This window comes from Saccopteryx bilineata, chromosome 6 (genome assembly GCF_036850765.1).
Source record: "Saccopteryx bilineata isolate mSacBil1 chromosome 6, mSacBil1_pri_phased_curated, whole genome shotgun sequence".
Lineage (NCBI taxonomy): Eukaryota > Metazoa > Chordata > Mammalia > Chiroptera > Emballonuridae > Saccopteryx > Saccopteryx bilineata.
The window spans coordinates 30,588,094-30,607,511 of NC_089495.1; the positions used below are offsets into that span (position 1 = coordinate 30,588,094).

Genomic DNA, 19,418 nt, shown 5'->3' on the forward strand with positions numbered 1-19,418 from the left:
TCTTTTTCAGTCCATGTCCTTTCACCCATATCCATTCTCTTTTAAACTAAACAACAGAGTACTAGATGTATATGGTAGGCAAGTGGATTTCCTATATTAAATAGAAAGTACTGGCTTAAAATATTTTTTAAAAAATTATTTTTAGGAATATATAATTAAGTGGAAAAAATTAAACATTAAGTGATACATATATAAAATAGAAGAAAGCAAGAATGAATCGATACTTTATCAACTATCATGGCTGTTTGTCAGTCTATTTACTTACTAAGAATACATAAATTAACATCCATGTATGAGAAATAAAAAAATTATAATAGCTGGCAATACTTTCATCAATTCTTCCCCACCAGGTTGAACCAGAAGTGCAGTGGGTATGTGTTTGAGAGCAGTGACAATGACTATGCTGAAAATGCTACCCACATTGTCTATGGGTTTTAATTTATTTATAGTTTCATTTTGTTTAATGACACCTCTTTTAGGGCCTTTTGGCTAATGTTTAAGACAATATAAGCTTTATTTTTACATTTGGTTGTTAAGTATAAAATGTGGAACAAAAATGCTTTATCTGTAAAACTTGAAACCTTTTAAAAGATATTGAGGCAGTTCATCTAGGTATATGGTCTGTCATAGAGAATACTTTTATTTCTGAATTAAGTTGCCATAATATTAAAAAGAAATTTTTAATATTACAGAAGCCAAGGCTGCCCCAAGAGATTGTTTCATTGATGTGAATTCTAAAGGTGACAGATTTGGCAATTGTGGTTTCTCTGGCAATGAATACAAGAAGTGTGCCACTGGGTAAGTTATAAAGGAATGTGACAGATTGAGGTTACAGAGGAATGTGACAGATTGAGGTTACAGAGGAATGTGACAGATTGTAACACCAGTCATCTCCAGTATCTTTTATAACTCCTTGTCACTGCCGACTCTCTCCTCCTTCAGTGCCTAACTTTTCAAACTTAACAACTTTGCAGCACAAAGTTTCAGAGAGACTCTGAATAGAACTGGTAAAATAAATCATCCCTTATGACATTACCTGTTAAAATCTAAAGGTTTTTAGACTTACTCTGTTTACCTATGTTCTATAGTAAGAACCTCAAATAAATACTCTTCCTCCTTCCTTCTTTCATTAAAAAGTTATGCTGTTGGCCCTGGCCGGTTTGCTCAGTGGTAGAGCATCGGCATGGCGTGTAGAAGTCCCGGGTTCGATTCCCGGCCAGGGCACACAGGAGAAGCGCCCATCTGCTTCTCCACCCCTCCCCCTCTCCTTCCTCTCTGTCTCTCTCTTCCCCTCCCGCAGCAAGGCTCCATTGGAGCAAGGATAGCCCGGGCGCTGGGGATGGCTCCTTGGCCTCTGCCCCAGGCGCTAGAGTGGCTCTGGTCGCGACAGAGCGACGCCCCGGAGGGGCAGAGCATCGCCCCCTGGTGGGCAGAGCATCAACCCCTGGTGCCGGGTGGATCCCGGTCGGGCGCATGCGGGAGTCTGACTTGACTGTCTATCCCCGTTTCCAGCTTCGGAAAAATACAAAAAAAAAAAAAAAAAAGTTATGCTGCTGAATCCATAAAGGTACAGAATTAAGTTTGTATTTCAATATTTCCTCCTAGTTCTATAATTTAAAAGTGATAAATTAAAACCCTTTTCTATAACATTTACTTATATAAAAATAATAATATTAAAAATTATAAATGAGAAAATAGTCATCCATAATCTCAAACCATACTGTTCACTAATTTCAGTGAATTTCCTTTTTTTTTGTTTCTGTGTATTAATACACACACACAGTCATCTTACATAATTGGAATAATTCTATAACACCGTGAACCTCTCCTCACTCCACCACCTCCACTGCCAGTTAAGCTAAGCAGCAGTAGCAAAACAATGCTTACTAAGAAGAAATTATAGTGACCTCTGTGTCACTAAAACCAACAGACATTTTTAGGTTTACTTGACCTTTCAGTGGCATTCACCTATGTTGATCATTTTCTCTTTCTTGAAGAAACCTTTTTCTTGGCTTTTGTGTGGAATGTTCTTCTAGTATTTTTTATATGTTTCTGGGTGCTTCTTTAATGTGTTTATTTGTAGGTCGTATTTCTCTACCCTGCTTTGGTTATACTGGCCTGCCTTCTGCCACAGTGCCTCGACATATGCTGTTCCTTCTGATGGGCACTCTCTCCTCTCCCGTTCAGATCTCAGTTCAAGTATGACTTTTCTAAGGAACACTTCCTCAGATATCCCTCTTAATACTTTTCTTGAGACTTTTGTAACAGTGGATTGAGGACAGTGAGAAAGCAAGAAAGTTTTTCAAAAGGGGTAATGAACATAGCTGTTTTGACTATATCTTGTGTAGTCTCAAAAGTAGTTGTAGATATAAATTCTCTTGCATTTAGAAAGCACTGTTTTTCTGGTGAAGTCAAATGATTATTCGTAATAAATTTATATATAGTATATTACCCTGGAAATATTTTATATAACTGCTAATGGGTGGAGAATTAGTGTAACTGACTGAATGAAAAAACCTTGGGATGCCTGACCTGTGGTGGCGCAGTGGATAAAGTGTCAACCTGGAAACGCTGAGGTTGCCGGTTCAAAGCCCTGGGCTTGCCTGGTCAAAGCACATATGGGAGTTGATGCTTCCTGCTCCTCCCCCCTTCTCTCTCTCTCTCCCCTCTCTATAATGAATAAAAAATCTTAAAAAAAAACCACAAAAAACCTTGGGATAAGTGGATTAATGCAGATTTAGAGTATGCTAGATATTCCTTGTCCTTCTCTTTAGCCTGGTTCTGTTTCTATTTTTTCATGAATATGCTGATGAAAATACAGAAATCATACTTATAAAACTTATAAATTACTGGATAGCTGATTTGAAAATATTTTATAATTGTTTTATAGGATATCTATTAAGGATAATGTAGTATAGTCATTAGGAATACACATTTGAAGTCGGACTCTGAGTTTGCATCCTGCTTTAACCACTAAGATCTCTAGACTTTGGATAAGTTGTTTCAGTTGCATCTCTCACTTTTCTCTCCTATAAAATGGGGCTAATAATGGTACCTATTTCTAAGTGTTGTTTTGAATACTGTATGAATTGATGGATGTTAGTATTAAGAAGAATTCATTGTAGGATTCATCATTTTTATCATCTTCACTGTCTACAATCATCTTCATTATAGATAATATATAAAATCTAGAAAAATGTAAAGAAAGTGATCACTTATGGGCCTGCCATCCAGAGATACTTCGATTTATTCTGTCTTATAAATTGATGTATTCACTTTCCACTATATTAAGAGCATTTATAGGATGTACTTAGCTTCTTTTAACTACTTCCTTATGTTAGAAATTTATGTTTTTCCAGTAATTTTCTATTTTAAACAAGGCTATGTTTCTTTCTCTGAATATTGCCATAGATTTTTCTCAAAGAATATGGGGAATGGTTTTAAGACTCTTTGTAGATACTTTCTTTTTTTTTAATTTTTTTAAATAATTTAATTTTATGGGGCGACATCAATAAATCAGGATACATATATTCAAAGATAACATGTAATATGTCCAGGTTTTCTTGTCGTTCAATTATGTTGCATACCTATCACCCAAAGTCAGATTGTCCTCTGTCACCTTCTATTTAGTTTTCTTTGTGCCCCTCCCCCTCCCCCTTTCCCTCTCCTTCTCCCCCATCCCCCCGTAACCACCACACTCTTATCAATGTCTCTTAGTGTCACTTTTATGTCCCACCTACATATGGAATAATGCAGTTCCTGGTTTTTTCTGATTTACTTATTTCACTTCGCATAATGTTATCAAGATCCCACCATTTTGCTGTAAATGATCCGATGTCATCATTTCTTACAGCTGAGTAGTATTCCATAGTGTATATGTGCCACATCTTTATCCAGTCATCTATTGATGGGCTTTTTGGTTGTTTCCATGTCCTGGCCACTGTGAACAATGCTGCAATGAACATGGGGCTACATGTGTCTTTACGTATCAATGTTTCTGAGTTTTTGGGGTATATACCCAGTAGAGGGATTGCTGGGTCATACGGTAGTTCTATTTTCAGTTTTTTGAGGAACCACTATACTTTCTTCCATAATGGTTGTACTAATACTTTACATTCCCACCAACAGTGTATGAGGGTTCCTTTTTCTCCACAGCCTCTCCAACATTTGCTATTACCTCTCTTGTTAATAATAGCTAATCTAACAGGTGTGAGGTGGTATCTCATTGCAGTTTTGATTTGCATTTCTCTAATAACTAAAGAAGATGAGCATCTTTTCATATATCTGTTGGCCATTTGTATTTCTTCCTGGGAGAAGTGTCTATTCATGTCCTCTTCCCATTTTTTTATTGGATTGTTTGTTTATTTGTTGTTGAGTTTTATGATTTCTTTGTATATTTTGGATATTAGGCCCTCATCTGAGCTGTTGTTTGAAAATATCATTTCCCATTTAGTTGGTTGTCTGTTTATTTTGTTATCAGTTTCTCTTGCTGAGCAAAAACTTCTTAGTCTGATGTGGTCCCATTCATTACTTTTTGCCTTCACTTCTCTTGCCTTTGGAGTCAAATTCATAAAATGCTCTTTAAAACCCAGGTCCATGAGTTGAGTACCTATGTCTTCCTTCTTCTATGTACTTAATTGTTTCAGGTCTTATGTTTAGATCTTTGATCCATTTTGAGTTAATTTTCGTACAGGGGGACAAACTGTAGTCCAGTTTCATTCTTTTGCATGTGGCTTTCCAGTTTTCCAGTTTTCCCAGCACCATTTATTGAAGAGGCTTTCTTTTCTCCATTGTGTGTTGTTGGCCCCTTTATCAAAAATTATTTGACTATATATATGTGGTTTTATTTCTGGACTTTCTATTCTGTTCCATTGGTCTGAGTGTCTATTTTTCTGCCAATACCATGCTGTTTTGATTGTCGTGGCCCTATAATAGAGCTTGAAGTCAGGTATTGTAATGCCCCAGCTTCATTCTTTTTCTTTAGGATTGCTTTGGCTATTTGGGGTTTTTCATAGTTCCATATAAATCTGATGATTTTTTGCTCTATTTATTTAAAAAATGTCATTGGAATTTTGATGGGAATTGCATTAAATTTGTATATTGCTTTGGGTAATATGGCCATCTTGATTATATTTATTCTTCCTAACCAAGAACAAGGAATATTCTTCCATCTCATTATATCTTTTTCGATTTCCCTTAACAATGGTTTATAGTTTTCATTATATAAGTCCTTTACATTCTTTGTTATGTTTATTCCTAAGTATTTTATTTTTTTTGTTGCAATTGTGAAGGGGATTATTCTTTTGAGTTCGTTTCCAAATGTTTCATTGTTGGCATATAGAAAGGCTATTGACTTCTGAATGTTAATTTTGTATCCTGCGACCTTACTGTATTGGCTTATTGTTTCTAGTAGTCTTTTTGTGGATTCTTTGGAGTGTTCAATGTATAGGATCATATCATCTGCAAAAAGTGATACCTTTACTTCTTCTTTTCCGACATGGATGCCTTTTATTTCTTTGTCTTGTCTGATTGCTCTGGCTTGAACCTCTAGTACCACATTAAATAAGAGTGGAGAGAGTGGACAACCCTGTCTTATTCCTGATTTAAGGGGAAAAGGCTTCAGTTTTGTGCCATTTAATACAATGTTAGCTGATGGTTTATCATATATGGCCTTTATCATGTTGAGATATTTTCCTTCTATACCCATTTTGTTGAGAGTCTTAAACATAAAATTGTGTTGTATTTTATCAAAAGCCTTTTGTGCGTCTATTGATAAGATCATGTGGTTTTTGTTCTTTGTTTTGTTGATATGGTGTATTATGTTAACCATTTTACGTATGTTGAACCATCCTTGAGATTCTGGGATGAATCCCACTTGATCATGATGTATTATTTTTTTAATATGTTGTTGTATTCGATTTGCTAGTATTTTGTTTAGTATTTTAGCATCTGTATTCATTAGAGATATTGGTCTGTAGTTTTCTTTTTTTGTGCCATCCTTGCCTGGTTTTGGTATGAAGGTTATGTTGGCCTCATAAAATGCGTTTGGAAGTATTGCTTCTTCTTCAATTTTTTGGAAGACTTTTAGTAGAATAGGAACCAAGTCTTCTTTGAATGTTTGATAAAATTCGCTGGTATAGCCATCTGGGCCTGGACTTTTATTTTTGGGGAGGTTTTTAATGGTTTTTTCTATTTCTTCTCTACTAATAGGTCTGTTTAGGCTTTCTGCTTCTTCTTGACTTAGTCTAGGAAGGTTGTATTTTTCTAGGAATTTATCCACTTCTTCTAGGTTTTTGAATTTAGTGGCATAAAGTTTTTCATAGTATTCTACAATAATTCTTTGTATATCTACGGTGTCCGTGGTGATTTCTCCTCTTTCATTTTGGATTTTGTTTATATGAGTTCTTTCTCTTTTTTCCTTGGTAAGTCTTGCCAAGGGTTTGTCAATTTTGTTGATCTTTTCAAAGAACCAGCTCCTTGTTCTATTAATTTTTTCTATAGTTTTTCTGTTTTCTATTTCATTTATTTCTGCTCTGATTTTTATTATCTCCTTTCTTCGGCTGGTTTTGGGTTATCTTTGTTCTTCTTTTTCTAGTTCCTTAAGGTGTGAAGTTAAGTGGTTCACTTGGGCTCTCTCTTGTTTGTTCATATATGCTTGAAGTGATATGAACTTCCCTCTTATCACTGCTTTTGCTGCATCCCATAGATTCTGATATGTCATATTGTCATTTTCATTTGTCTGTATATATCTTTTGATCTCTGCACTTATTTCTTCTTTGACCCATTCATTTTGTAAAAGTATGTTGTTTAGTTTCCACATTTTTGTGGGATTTTTTTCCTCTTTTTTGCAGTTGAATTCTAGTTTCAAGGCTTTATGATCAGAAAATATGCTTGGTACAACTTTGATTTTTCTGAATTTGTGATGTTGTTTTGTGGCCCAACATATGGTCAATTCTTGAGAATGATCCATGTACACTGGAGAAAAATGTATACTCAGTCACTTTGGGATGAAATGTCCTGTAAATGTCTATCATATCCAGGTGCTCTAGTGTTTTTTATAAGGTCACTATATCTTTGTTGATTCTCTGTTTTGATGACCGATCTAGAGCCGTCAGCGGTGTATTGATGTGTCCAAGTATGATTGTATTTTTGTCAGTTTTTGTTTTAAGATCAATAAGTAGCTGTCTTATATATTTTGGTGCTCCTTGGTTTGGTGCATATATATTAAGAATTGTTATGTCTTCTTGCTTCAGTGTCCCCTTAGCCATTATGAAATGGCCATTTTTGTCTCTGAGTACTTTTGTTGTCTTGTAGTCAGCATTATCAGATATGAGTATTGCTACACCTGCTTTTTCTTGGATGTTATTTTCTTAGAGTATTGTTTTCCAGCCTTTCACTTTGACTTTGTTTTTATCCTTGTTACTTAGATGAGTTTCTTGTAGGCAGCATACAGTTGGATTTTCTTTTTTAATCCATTCTGCTACTCTGTGCCTTTTTATTGGTGAGTTTAATCTGTTTACATTTAGTGTAATTATTGACACTTGTGAGTTCCCTATTGCCATTTTATAGATTGCTTTCCCTTTTTTTTTTTTTGTATTTTTCTGAAGCTGGAAACGAGGAGAGAAAGTCAGACAGACTCCCGCATGCGCCCGACCGGGATCCACCTGGCACGCCCACCAGGGGCGATGCTCTGCCCCTCTGGGGTGTCGCTCTGTTGTGACCAGAGCCACTCTAGTGCCTGGGGCAGAGGCCAAGAATCCATCCCCAGCACCCAGGCCATCTTTGCTCCAATGGAGTCTAGGCTGTGGGAAGGGAAGAGAGAGACAGAGAGGAAGGAGAGGAAAAGGGGTGGAGGAGCAGATGAGCACTTCTCCTGTGTGCCCTGGCCGGGAATCGAACCTGGGACTTCTGCACGCCAGGCCGACGTTCTACCACTGAGCCAAGCAGCCAGGGCCATAGATTGTTTTCTGTTAGTTTTGTGTCTTGTTTGATCCTTCTCTTTCATTTTTCTATCTTTTGTTTTTATTTGGTTGTATTCCATACATCTTTCCTCTGTTGCTTTTTTAAATCATGTGCTTCTGTGGTGGTTTTATCAATGGTGGTTACCTTTAAGTAATGAAAAGAATACTTTTGCACTCCATTGTCCTTTGCTACTGTCAATCTCCATCCTTCCTCCCCCTTTCTTTTTGTTGTTGTTACAGTTTAAATTTGGTTTTATTGTGTTCTTCTTGGAGCTTTTAATTGTGGCTTTGTTTTTTTTTGTTCTTTGTATCTGATTGGAGAACCCCCTTTAGTAATTCTTGGAGTGGGGGTTTTCTGATGATAAATTTTCCTTATGTTTTCTGTATCTGTGAATGTTTTTATTTCTCCTTCATATTTGAAGGATAGCTTTGATGGGTATAGTATTCGTGGCTGAAACTTCCTCTCTTTCAGGACTTTAAATATTGGGGTCCACTCTCTTCTAGCTTGTAGAGTTTCTGTTGAGAAATCTGATGATAATCTAATGGGCCTTCCTTTATATGTTGTATTCTTTTCCCTGGCTGCCTTGAGAATTTTTTCTTTGCCGTTGGTTTGTGCCAATTTTATTATGATGTGCCTTGGAGTAGGTTTGTTGGGGTTAAGAAAACTCGGAGTTCTGTTTGCTTCTTGAATTTGAGGCTTTAGTTCTTTCCACAGGCTTGGGAAGTTCTCATCTATTATTTGTTTGAGTATGTTCTCCATTCCATTTTCTCTCTCTTCTCCCTCTGATATACCTATTATTCTTATGTTATTCTTTTTGATGGAGTCAGATAATTCCTGTAGGGCTATCTCATTTTTTAAAATTTTGAGTCTCTTTCTTCTTCTCTCTGTTGTGCCTCAAGTTGCTTGTCTTCTGTTTCACTAATCCTACCGTCTATCTGGCCTGTTCTATTAGGTAAGCTTAATACCTCATTTTTCAGCTCGTGAATTGAATTTTTCATTTCTGTTTGATTTGTTTTTATAGTTTCAATTTCCTTGGAAATATATTCTTTGTGTTCATTGAGTTGTTTTCTGAGCTCCCTAAATTGCCTTTCTGTGTTTTCTTGTATATCTCTGAGTATTTTTAGGATTTCTATTTTAAATTCTCTGTTGTTTAGCTCCAAGGTTTCCAATATATTAAATTTTTTCTCCATAGATTTTTCCTCATCTGTCTGTGTTACCTCTCTTTCTTTTGTATCCATGATATTCGATTTTCTCTTCTTTAATGGCATCTGAGGGTGGTTTTGTTGATAGTATTAATGAGATTTAATAAAGAATAAAAAGTTAAAAAAAATAAAAATAAAAAATCAAAAAGAGTTGTTTTTTTAAAAAAATTAATAATTAAATAAAGAAAAAATAAAATTAAAATTAAATAAAGGAAATTATTCCCCCCCTCCTTTTTTCTTCTCCTCTCCTCTCCCCTATTTCTTGAGAAAATCTTGTGGTGAACTGTCAATTATATTGTACTAAATAGAACAAACAATGCCTGTAATGGAGGGCCTGAATTGGGGAGAAGTAATAAAGGGCCAAAAAAAAATCAAACAAACAAAAAAAAGGGGTATGGACCCAGAAAAAGAAAATAAGGAAAAAAATTGGGTCAAGAGTAAAATGATTTGCTTTTAGGTGTTGGTTGACTAAGAGTTATGATGAGAGGAATAAGAGGGAAACAGGAAATTGGGGGGACAAATTAAAAAGTTACTATTGCATTTAGTGGAATAAGAACTAGATAAAATGGAGAGCCAGGGATGGGAGCAGTGCTAGTGAGTTAAAAAGGTGAAGTAAAAACCCCCCAAAATGCCACAAACATAAGTTTGAGTCCCAGATAAGATAATTTGTTCGTTATTGAGGTTTGAATGAGAGGAGACATAAAGGAGAAAGGAAGAAACTAATATAGAGGGAGAAAAGAAAGAGAGAGAAAAAAAAAGAGAACCACTAAAAGAAGAAAGAAGAAAAAAGAGGAGAGAGAGAGAGAGAGTTAAGGGTGTTGGAGTGCAACCCTCATAGAGGAGAAAGGAAGAGGAATGAAAAGATAATGGGAAATGTAACACTCATGGGTAGTGTAGTTCAAGGAGAGGAGAGAGTAAGACCGGCAGAGAGTTAAACGACCATATTGGAGAAGGAGAAAAAAAAATCAATAATGAAGATAAGAGAAACAAACAAACAAAATAATAAAATGGGATAGGTTATAAAGTCTGCGGAATATTCTTGATTTTGAGAGGTTATCTTCTTGCTTTTTCTTTTCTCTCCCTCTTCCTGGTCGGTGACTCTGTACCCCGGGTTCTGCCCCTGTGGCACGCTCAGGTAGAGGTTTGCAGTTGATAAGTCTCTATGGCGATGTCATGTATTGTGCTTCAGTCTCGTTGGCAGTCGAGGCTGATTAGCATTTATAGGCTCCGACAGTGAGAGAGTCCGTGTTCCTGGAGCCTCTCTCCTAGTCTTTCCTTCCTCAATTAGTAGCCTGATAATCCAGCTATGGGGTTGCTGCTGCCTCTGCCTGGATAGTAAGAGGCTCAAAGAGCTGACAACTCCCCACTCTATTCCCACTCAGCACAGGGCTCTGGGTAAGGCTCAGTCAGTCAGAGCTGCTAGCATAATCAAGCAGGGCTTCCGCCCACTCAAAGACCTGTGGCTGTGCCACTTTGTCTGGTAACACGGGCGGACGCCCACTCTCGGGGTGCTTGGAGGAAACTTTCGCTCACTATCTGTGCGCGCAGACCAGTCGAATATCAGGCCAGCAGTCTCAGACTCTGAGTGAAACCTCCGCCCGCACGGAAAAGTTCCAGCGTTGGAATTGGCTCTCGCTCCCTCCCCATGTGCGGCTTTTTCAGGGCGCTGGGGCGGCCTGGAGATTTCGCTTTTGGCCCACACAAAGGCCCCTGACTCTGCCCCTCTGTGGGAAAACACGGGCATGCACTGCCGAGGTACTCGGAGGAATCTCTCACTCACTATCTGCGCGCGCAGACCAGGATATCAGGCCAGCAGTCTCACCCTCTGAGTGAAACCCCTGCCCGCACGGGAAAGTTCCAGCGTTGGAATTGGCTCTCACTCCCTCCCCGTGCATGGCTTTTTCAGGGCGCTGGGGCAGCCCGGAGATTCCGCTTTCGGTCCACACAAAGGCCCCTGACTCTGCCTCTCTGTGGGGTAACACGAGGGCCCACTGCTGAGGCACTTGGAGGAGTCTCTCGCCCACTATCTGTGTGTGCAGACCAGGAGATCGGGGAAAATGGCTGCCCCACTTGTCTTTCTTTGTCTGGGTTTGGCGCGAGTGTTAGCTTGTATTGCCTGGGTTGCTACAGGCACAGTTTTTCCTCGGCTTGGATCTCCGTGCCACAGCCTGGTTCGGCCGTTTGTGCCGCGGCCTGGATCTATTCACCCCCTTTGCCCGCCTTATTTTCTATATTCTCAGTTCCCAGTGAAAGCAGCCCTGTTTATGTTAGTGAGGAAGGCGGAGCATTTCTTACTCCCTATTTCCTTCGGGGTTTGATTATATATTTAGCTAATTTTTCGCTCGACCATACCTTCAGGTGTATTGCGAAACATCTGGAGGCTCCAAAGATAGGTTTTTCTGTTTCTGGTTGAAGATCTTGTTGAGTTTTGGGGGAGATTTATCGGTATCGCTTCCTACCACGCCATTACTCTGACGTCATCTCTGTAGATATTGTACTTTCAAATTGACCTTCAGTATGTTTAACTAATTTGCGTCTCCAGTGCTCCCTCACCAAAGCCAGAGTATTATCTTAAAAATACTTTTCTAATTTATGTCAAACAGGTATTTCATTTTTGTTTTAAATGAATATATAAATAATGATTTTGTTGTTGGTGGTTGTTCAGAAAATGTTTAAAGGCATATGGAGAACATGTGGCTTCCATGCCTCCACTCTTTCTCCCTCTTCCTACCTTCCATGTCTTGTGCCTCTTATGTGTCTTTCCAGAGTTTCCGTATGCAAAAATATAGTCTTGTTTCCCCACCCCATTCCCACCCACTGTTGTGCGTACTGCAGACATGGCTGTGCACGTTGTATTGTTCTGTTTCACTGGAAGAGCTGTGTTCTCTTTCACTGCATAGATGGTTTCATCTTTTTAATCTTCTTCAATGAAAAATTTCAAATCTTAAGAGGAATTGAAAAAGTAGTATGATGAATACTCATATATATCCTCGATTAAAGCATTGTTAATATTTTATTTTACTAATTCTGTGTACAATTTGCTGAACCACTTGAAAGTAAATTACGGTTATTAGGATACTTCCCACATAAGTTCCTCAGTAGTCATCTTTAACATAAAAGGCCATTGACAATACCATTATTATATCTAACAAAATGGACAGTTTTCTAGTACCATGTAGTACCTGGTCAATATTAAAATTTTTTCAATTGTCTTCAAATTGTCTTTCGTATCTGTTTATCTGTTTTTCATATCAGGACTCAGTTAAAGATCAGATAATTGCATTTGTCATGTCCTAAATCTCTTTTGATCTAAAATGTTCTTTTTCCTTTTTCCTTTTTTTTCTTTTCAATGATAGTGACCTGAGGAAATCACTGGGCCAGTGGTCTTTTAGAATGTCCCATGTTCTGGGTCTGTTTGATAGTTTCTTGTCAATGTTGCTTTTGTCTCTACCCCCTGAATTTTTTTTCAATCAGAAATTAAATCTAAGGTCTTAATTAGATTCAGGTGAAACATTTTGGGGAGAACTACTTTCTAAGTGGTTCATTATGTCAAGGGGACACATAATTAATTCTGGATTGTTTTATTTTCAATATTACTAAGTGGTGATGACTAGCTTTTATAAAGTTATGTTTTTCCCATTGTAATTATCAGGTAATATGTGGATTGATGATGATGTACCATTTGACTATCCAGTTTCCCACCACTGTTTCACTTGATGGTTTTAGCATGCATTGATGATCATTGCCTGGAGCAATTATTCTATTGAGATTTACAATAGAATTTCTTTGGTTAATGTAATAATGAAGAGATCTTAGCTTTGTTGGCTGTTTGAATTTATTTTGTAAATTGCCTGTTTTCATGCATCTTTGCTAATTTTTCTGTTGAAGTGGCTTTTTCTTATTGAAATACAATAGCTTTTTATATACTGAGTATAGTTGACCCTTGAACAACACAGGGTTTGGTGTGCTGAGCCACCACCTAGTCAAAACATTACATATAACTTTTGACACACCCAAAACTTAACTACTAAGAGCCTACTGTTGACTGGAAATCTTACAGATAACATAAGCAGTCAATTAACACATACTGAATTGTGTATGTAATATATATTATATATGTATTTTTACCATAAAGTAGCTAGCTAGAGAAAAGAATATGTTACTAAGAAAATTATAAGGAAAAGAAAATAAGCTTACAGAACTCATTAAAAAATCCATGTATGAGTGGACCAGTACAGTTAAACCCATGTTGTTTAAGGGTCAACTGTATTTTCTTTTTACTCTTCAGTATGTCACCAAGACTATAGATGAAGCACTGAGTATATCATGGCAACATGAATTTTGGAAGGCTCCAACAGGTGTTACCTGAGGTCTGCTTTACACTATTCTTTGCTTTAGAGGTTTTCTTATATAATTTCAATCAACTATGTGAAAGGCATTATTATTTATATGTTGTTTTTCAGATGAAGAAATTGAAGTTTAGAACGTTTAAGCACTTTACTCAAGTTACCTAATGAATAATTGGTGATATAAAGATAAATGAAAGTTGGAACATAATTACTGACTTTTTAGAGCAAAATGGAAGCAAGAGGAGACTTAATAGCAGCATATGCAGAGTAAATAGGGGTTATATAGTTATGTTATAAGATCAAGCGTACCAAGAATGTCATGTAGATACATATTGATGTAGTTACTTACCATAAAAGCGCCTATAATCTTGGGCTTAATGGAAGTACAAGATCTTGAATAAAGGAAATGAGAGCTCCATTATGCTCTTTGCTTGTCAGATTATAATTGAAATTTCATGCTCCACTCTGAGCACTATGCTTCAAGGCAGTGAAACAACTGGAACTTAATGGGGAGCATCCCTGTTGCATGAGAAATGATTGTAGGCTGTTGCCCTGGTGAAGTATTTAGGAGCTTCATGATAAGTGTCCTAAAATAGCTGCCATGTTAAAAGAAGAAAACATTATCTGGTTAGTCTCATGTGAAGATCTGGGATCAATAAGAAAAAGGTATAGGGAGATAGATTTTAACTCAAGAAGTAAAAGAATGTATGCTAGCTAGAACGGGAATTTTTACAAGATGAAAGTTAAGAGAAATTGGAAGACAATATACTATAATGACTTGGCAGTTATAGCATAGTGATATTATAGAGGAGATGCAGGTATAGGTAGGTGCTTGCATCAGAAGATAATCAATTAAATAGAAAATTTTAATACCTCATCATAAGAGTTGATGTTAGGGGTGCTTAGTGTGTTATGAAAGGATTCAGGAGGGGCATTTAACTCACACAGCCTTGGGACATTGATGAGTTACAGATTGAGTCTCTACGTAAGTAACTAAGAGCCAAGACAGGGTGGCATCCTGAGTTAGTTATTGTACCTAACATTGTCTAATTTTCTCCTTACCATAATTCTGCAAGTTTGATATAGTTCTGTTATTTTCTGGGTAATAGTATTTATAAAGTTACATCAAATTTATAGGAAATAGACTTTATCTGAGACCTAGGCAGATAGTGAAGAGGGATTAGATGTTAAGAAAGGAGCATCAGCACCACCTGGTACCCTACTAATTTGCATCTTAGCATCCATATATCTCTGCTGTTCTCTGCCATAAGCTGCTTTGATCTCTGTTACTCTCGTACACTTTTTCTGTTGAGACTACCTTCAGTTAAGTAGCAGTACAGTCTGTGTGTGTGTGTGTGTGTGTGTGTGTGTGTGTATATATACATACATATATATATAATTTTTCTTTTGTATCTACACTGGATGCATTTATGTTTGCATTATTTTTCTATCTTTATAGGAATGCTTTGTGTGGAAAGCTTCAATGTGAGAATGTACAAGACATGCCTGTATTTGGAATTGTGCCTGCTATTATTCAGACTCCCAGTGGAGGCACCAAATGTTGGGGTGTGGATTTTCAGCTAGGATCAGATGTTCCAGATCCTGGGATGGTGAATGAAGGCACAAGATGTGACGTTGGAAAGGTAATTAACATGATTTCTATTTACAGAGTAAAATTTTAAAAATTATTCTGCAAAGTAAGTGATTACTTTTTTCTGATTATCAAAGAAATCTATATTTATTACAGAAATTTGGGAAAATATGAAGCCAACAAGAACAAAATTAAGAGTAGTTATAATTTTACTATTTAAATTTCTTTCATATATTATAACCTATGGTTTCTATGTTGTCATATACTGTGCATACTTCCCTTCTCTATTAAGTGTGTTGTAATTTACCAGTCTGTCATTACTGGGACACACACGTGATATCCAGGGTTCTGTGTGAGAGTGTGTGCGTGCACATTCATGTGAGTCTCTGTACCAGAAATCTGCCTATGCTACCTGTTATTTTGACCACAGGTGTTTAGATCAGATATGAGCCGACAGTTCACCAGCCCCTGATTTAATACCAGTGGTTACATTTGAGAAGATGAACTAGGTCAATTTCTTTTTTATTTAGAATATATATTTAAAGAAAAGTAATTAACAGTGGGGTAGGGCTTGAGTATGGGATCATAGACATGATCCTATGGTTACTGGCTTGAGCCCAAAAGTCACTGGCTTGAAGCCCAAGGTTTCTGGCTTGAGCCTAAGGTCATTGGGTTGAACAAGGGGTCACTGGCTCAACTGGAGCCCCCTGGTCAAGGCACATATGAGAAAGCAATCAATGAACAATTAAGGTGCTGCAACTATGAGTTGATGCTTCTCATCTCTCTCCCTTCCTGTCTGTCTGTTTCTATCTGTTCCTTCCCACTCACCCCCACCTCACACATGCTCAAAAAAAGAGTAGGGCAAAATAAGAACTCTTTGAGGGATGCCACGATATAGGAGCAGGCCTAGAAGGCTTATGGCAAGTTTAAGCCATTTGCAAAGATATAAGGAGGTAGGATGATTGAACAAGTGGAAGAAACCAACAGAGAGGTAGGTAGAGAAGGAGGAGAGAACATGATTGGACTGATTATCTTTTATGTGGCACAAGAAAAGGCTGATGGACCCTCAGATTACCTCAACTTCTACCAAGTTTCATTTCCAATTCTGTTCTTTACTTTTAAAAAGACCCTTATATTTTTCTGCCTGTCCTTGCCACTCACTACATGCACTTAACTGCTTCAGTTATTATAAACAATGCTGAGGTAAATGGTTTTATAAATAAAAATTTCAGAGTATCCTGATTGTCTTTTGAGGTTAAACTACTATAATGGTGTGCATACTTACATGGTTTTAGATATAGTTTTGCCAAATTTCTAGAAAAGTTTTTACTAGTTTACTTTCCAACCAGTTTTCAGTAAGTGTTTTAATTCTTCGTTATTATAGTCAAGATTAGCTTCTATAGTTATAAAGCTTTTTTTACTCTTTCTTAATTATTATTGATGTTGAATTTTTTTGTCTATATTTTTATTCCTCTTTTATGATTTTGTGTTGATATTCTTTGTTCATATAAAAATTGATGTGTTTTTCTTACTAATTTTATAACTTTACTGGGAATGCAGCTAGCCTTCCATGCTTATATATGATTTTAGTTATTAGTTTGGGGTAGATAGTATTTTTCATTAAATGGAATAGCCTTCTAATCCTAATGAATAAGAATTTAAAAATAATAGATTTAAAATTTTATTAGATTTTACAACAACTGTTGAAATAACCACTGTTTTTTCTTTGACCTCTTGATGTGCTGGGTTATATCAGTAAATTCCCTAATATTAAATCATGTTTATATTCCTGGAGCAAATACTGGTAATGTTGAATTTTTCTTTAGATATATTCCTGGAATCTCTGTGCCAGTGAAGCTGAATACTTAAAACTTTTTTTGAATTTATGAAATTTTACTTTATGAATTATGGTCAGTATTCCTAAGTCTCAAAATCTTAGCTAAGACCAAAAAAAGCATGGCAGGAAATGTATTGATTCAAAATACAGAATCAAATAAAGAAATTTGAAACTATGAATCCCAGATAATCTTTCTGCAATTCTTTTTCTGTATCTTTCATCTTTGCTTCTCCCTATTGGCCTTCCCTCCAGCTTTCTTGAGATATAATTGACATATAGCATTGTATATATAAATATAAGATGTACTATGAGATGATATGATACACATATATGTTGTGAAATGACCACAATATGGTTTGTTAATATATCTATCACTTCACATAAATAACATTTTTTTTGTGTGAGGAAAACATTTAAATTTATTATTTTAGCAACTTTCAAGTATATAATGTATTCTTGTTAGCTATAATCACCATGCTAAATATTAGATACCCAGAACTTATCCACCTTATAACTGGAAGTTTGTACTCTCTGAAAATAAAGTGAATGGCTGCAGCACTAGAGCCTTTTTCTGGAACATCACTGAAGGATGGTGGTGAAAGAAAATACTTCCAGTGGAGTGTTCACCAGGTTGTTCTCTAGGAAGTTCGCTTGGAAGGAAGAATGGCCTGACCTGCTTTATACATGAATTTTTTCTGAAGGGGTCCATCTTCTTCCTTTAATGGATTCTGGGTCTGTAACATGGCTTAAATCTGGGATTGATCCAGAGGTAGTGACTTGGTTTTTATTTAGGTTAGAATTTTGTTCACTCAACCTAGAACTTTTCTGTTTTATACAGATCTAGTAACAATTTATTGGTAGGCTTTCTATCAGTTTCACTCTTAGGAACACCATTATTAACTATCCAACACTGTAGGTCTGTTAGAGTCAGACTATTCTGACTGTTGCTCTGATTCTGTTCTCATTGGTTTTTACAGTTGAGGGCTGCCACTTGGCCTCTGTTACCTTAGGATCCAAATACTTTCATTCTGTTTCATTTTCTTCATTCAGTAACCATAGTTCTCACTGTAAGGTCTAGTCTATAGAGAAGAGTGATCACAGAGGTCTTCAAAGATTCTGGGGGTCCCTTCATGAATTTATTTTCCACAGTCATGCTAAAAGGTGTATCTTTTGGATCATCTGAGTAATATCGGAAATGCAAACCCCCTCTAACATTCCAGCATCCTTAAGCCTTTGAATTATTTTTTTTATGTTAAACCAAGGCAGATCCAGTATTTTCAACTCACTCACCATGGGCTACCATTTGGTCTATTTTTCAAGCAATGGATCAACAAGCTGTTACAGTACTTTGTAAATCCCTGCTCTGCAACGTTAAATGCAGAATCTCTATGTAGTAAGCTCATATTAATAAATTTGGCCTGATTAAACTTTGTGTTCCTTCCAGAATTATCCTACAGCCTTAATATCAATTCCCATACCTGTTCCCTGGATACTGTCTGTATATATTAGAAAACTCATGTAGATTGTCTGGTGTGTAGTAGTACACTTCTGCATGCATTATACTTTGTATGTCATATTTAGGGACCTACCGGTGGTTGAATCTAGTCATAGGCCTAAAAGCAAAGACTGCTAGTAAGGGTTAGTCCGGAGAATCAACATTTTCTTGCATGGCAGCTTCTACAAAGGAGGTTATTAGAGTTCTCCCTTATCTTGGGAGTGGAAAGGCCTCTCTTTAGAATAAGAAGACTCATCATTTCAGGACTCCAGTGTCCCCTGCTTCACCAGGGTCTTCCTACACAGCCCTATTCCAGTTTTTAAGATCTCATTCTTTCCCAGTCAGTGCCCTCACTTTAATAGTAGGTATCCTGTGAGCCTGGGAGTTCGACTTGCACTATAATCTCTCCAGTTGCAGGATGAGATTCTGAGTTTGATTTTCAGATTTCAGCCCTGCTGCTCCAGGAAACGAGGTGCTTCTTTAGTGCACTCATAGAAGTTTTCAGGTCATTTATGCCCTGCTTGAGCTGGGAATTCAGATTTCTGAGCTAATCCTTTTCTTTCCCCACTTTGTCCAGTGATGTTAGGAGTAATCACTCAATCTCATATTTTTTAGTTTGATAAAAATGTTCAAAAGTATCCTATCTTGATTCTTATAACTGGTTGATTAGGAAGAAACAGTGATATTTTGCCAACGCCATTTCATGCCATGGCATATTATTTTTACTCTTGAAAATAAGGTTATTAATGTCTTTAAATGTAATCAGGTATAAGAGCCGATTTAATAAGTCCAGGAACCAATTCCGAAAACTCATCCTTAAAACCTGTTTCTCTAGAATCACTCTAGTTTTCAATATCTGCATTAGTTGTTGTTCTCCACTGAAACAAATCCAACAGGAAGAATATATACATGCATGCATATGAAGAGATTTAGTATAAGTAATTGACTCATATGATTATTAGGAGACTGATAAGGCTCAAGG

The 19,418-nt window shown here is 36.7% G+C and overlaps 1 protein-coding gene across 1 annotated transcript in view; it reads left to right on the forward strand.

Moving 5' to 3' along the window:
* ADAM9 (ADAM metallopeptidase domain 9) overlaps window positions 1–19,418 on the forward strand; it is a 150,215-nt gene that overhangs the window by 81,651 nt on the left and 49,146 nt on the right. Inside the window, exons 15-16 of the mRNA XM_066235015.1 lie at window positions 693–798; window positions 14,973–15,156. Of these exons, the coding sequence (XP_066091112.1) occupies window positions 693–798; window positions 14,973–15,156 (290 nt within the window). The remainder of the gene's footprint in view (window positions 1–692; window positions 799–14,972; window positions 15,157–19,418) is intronic.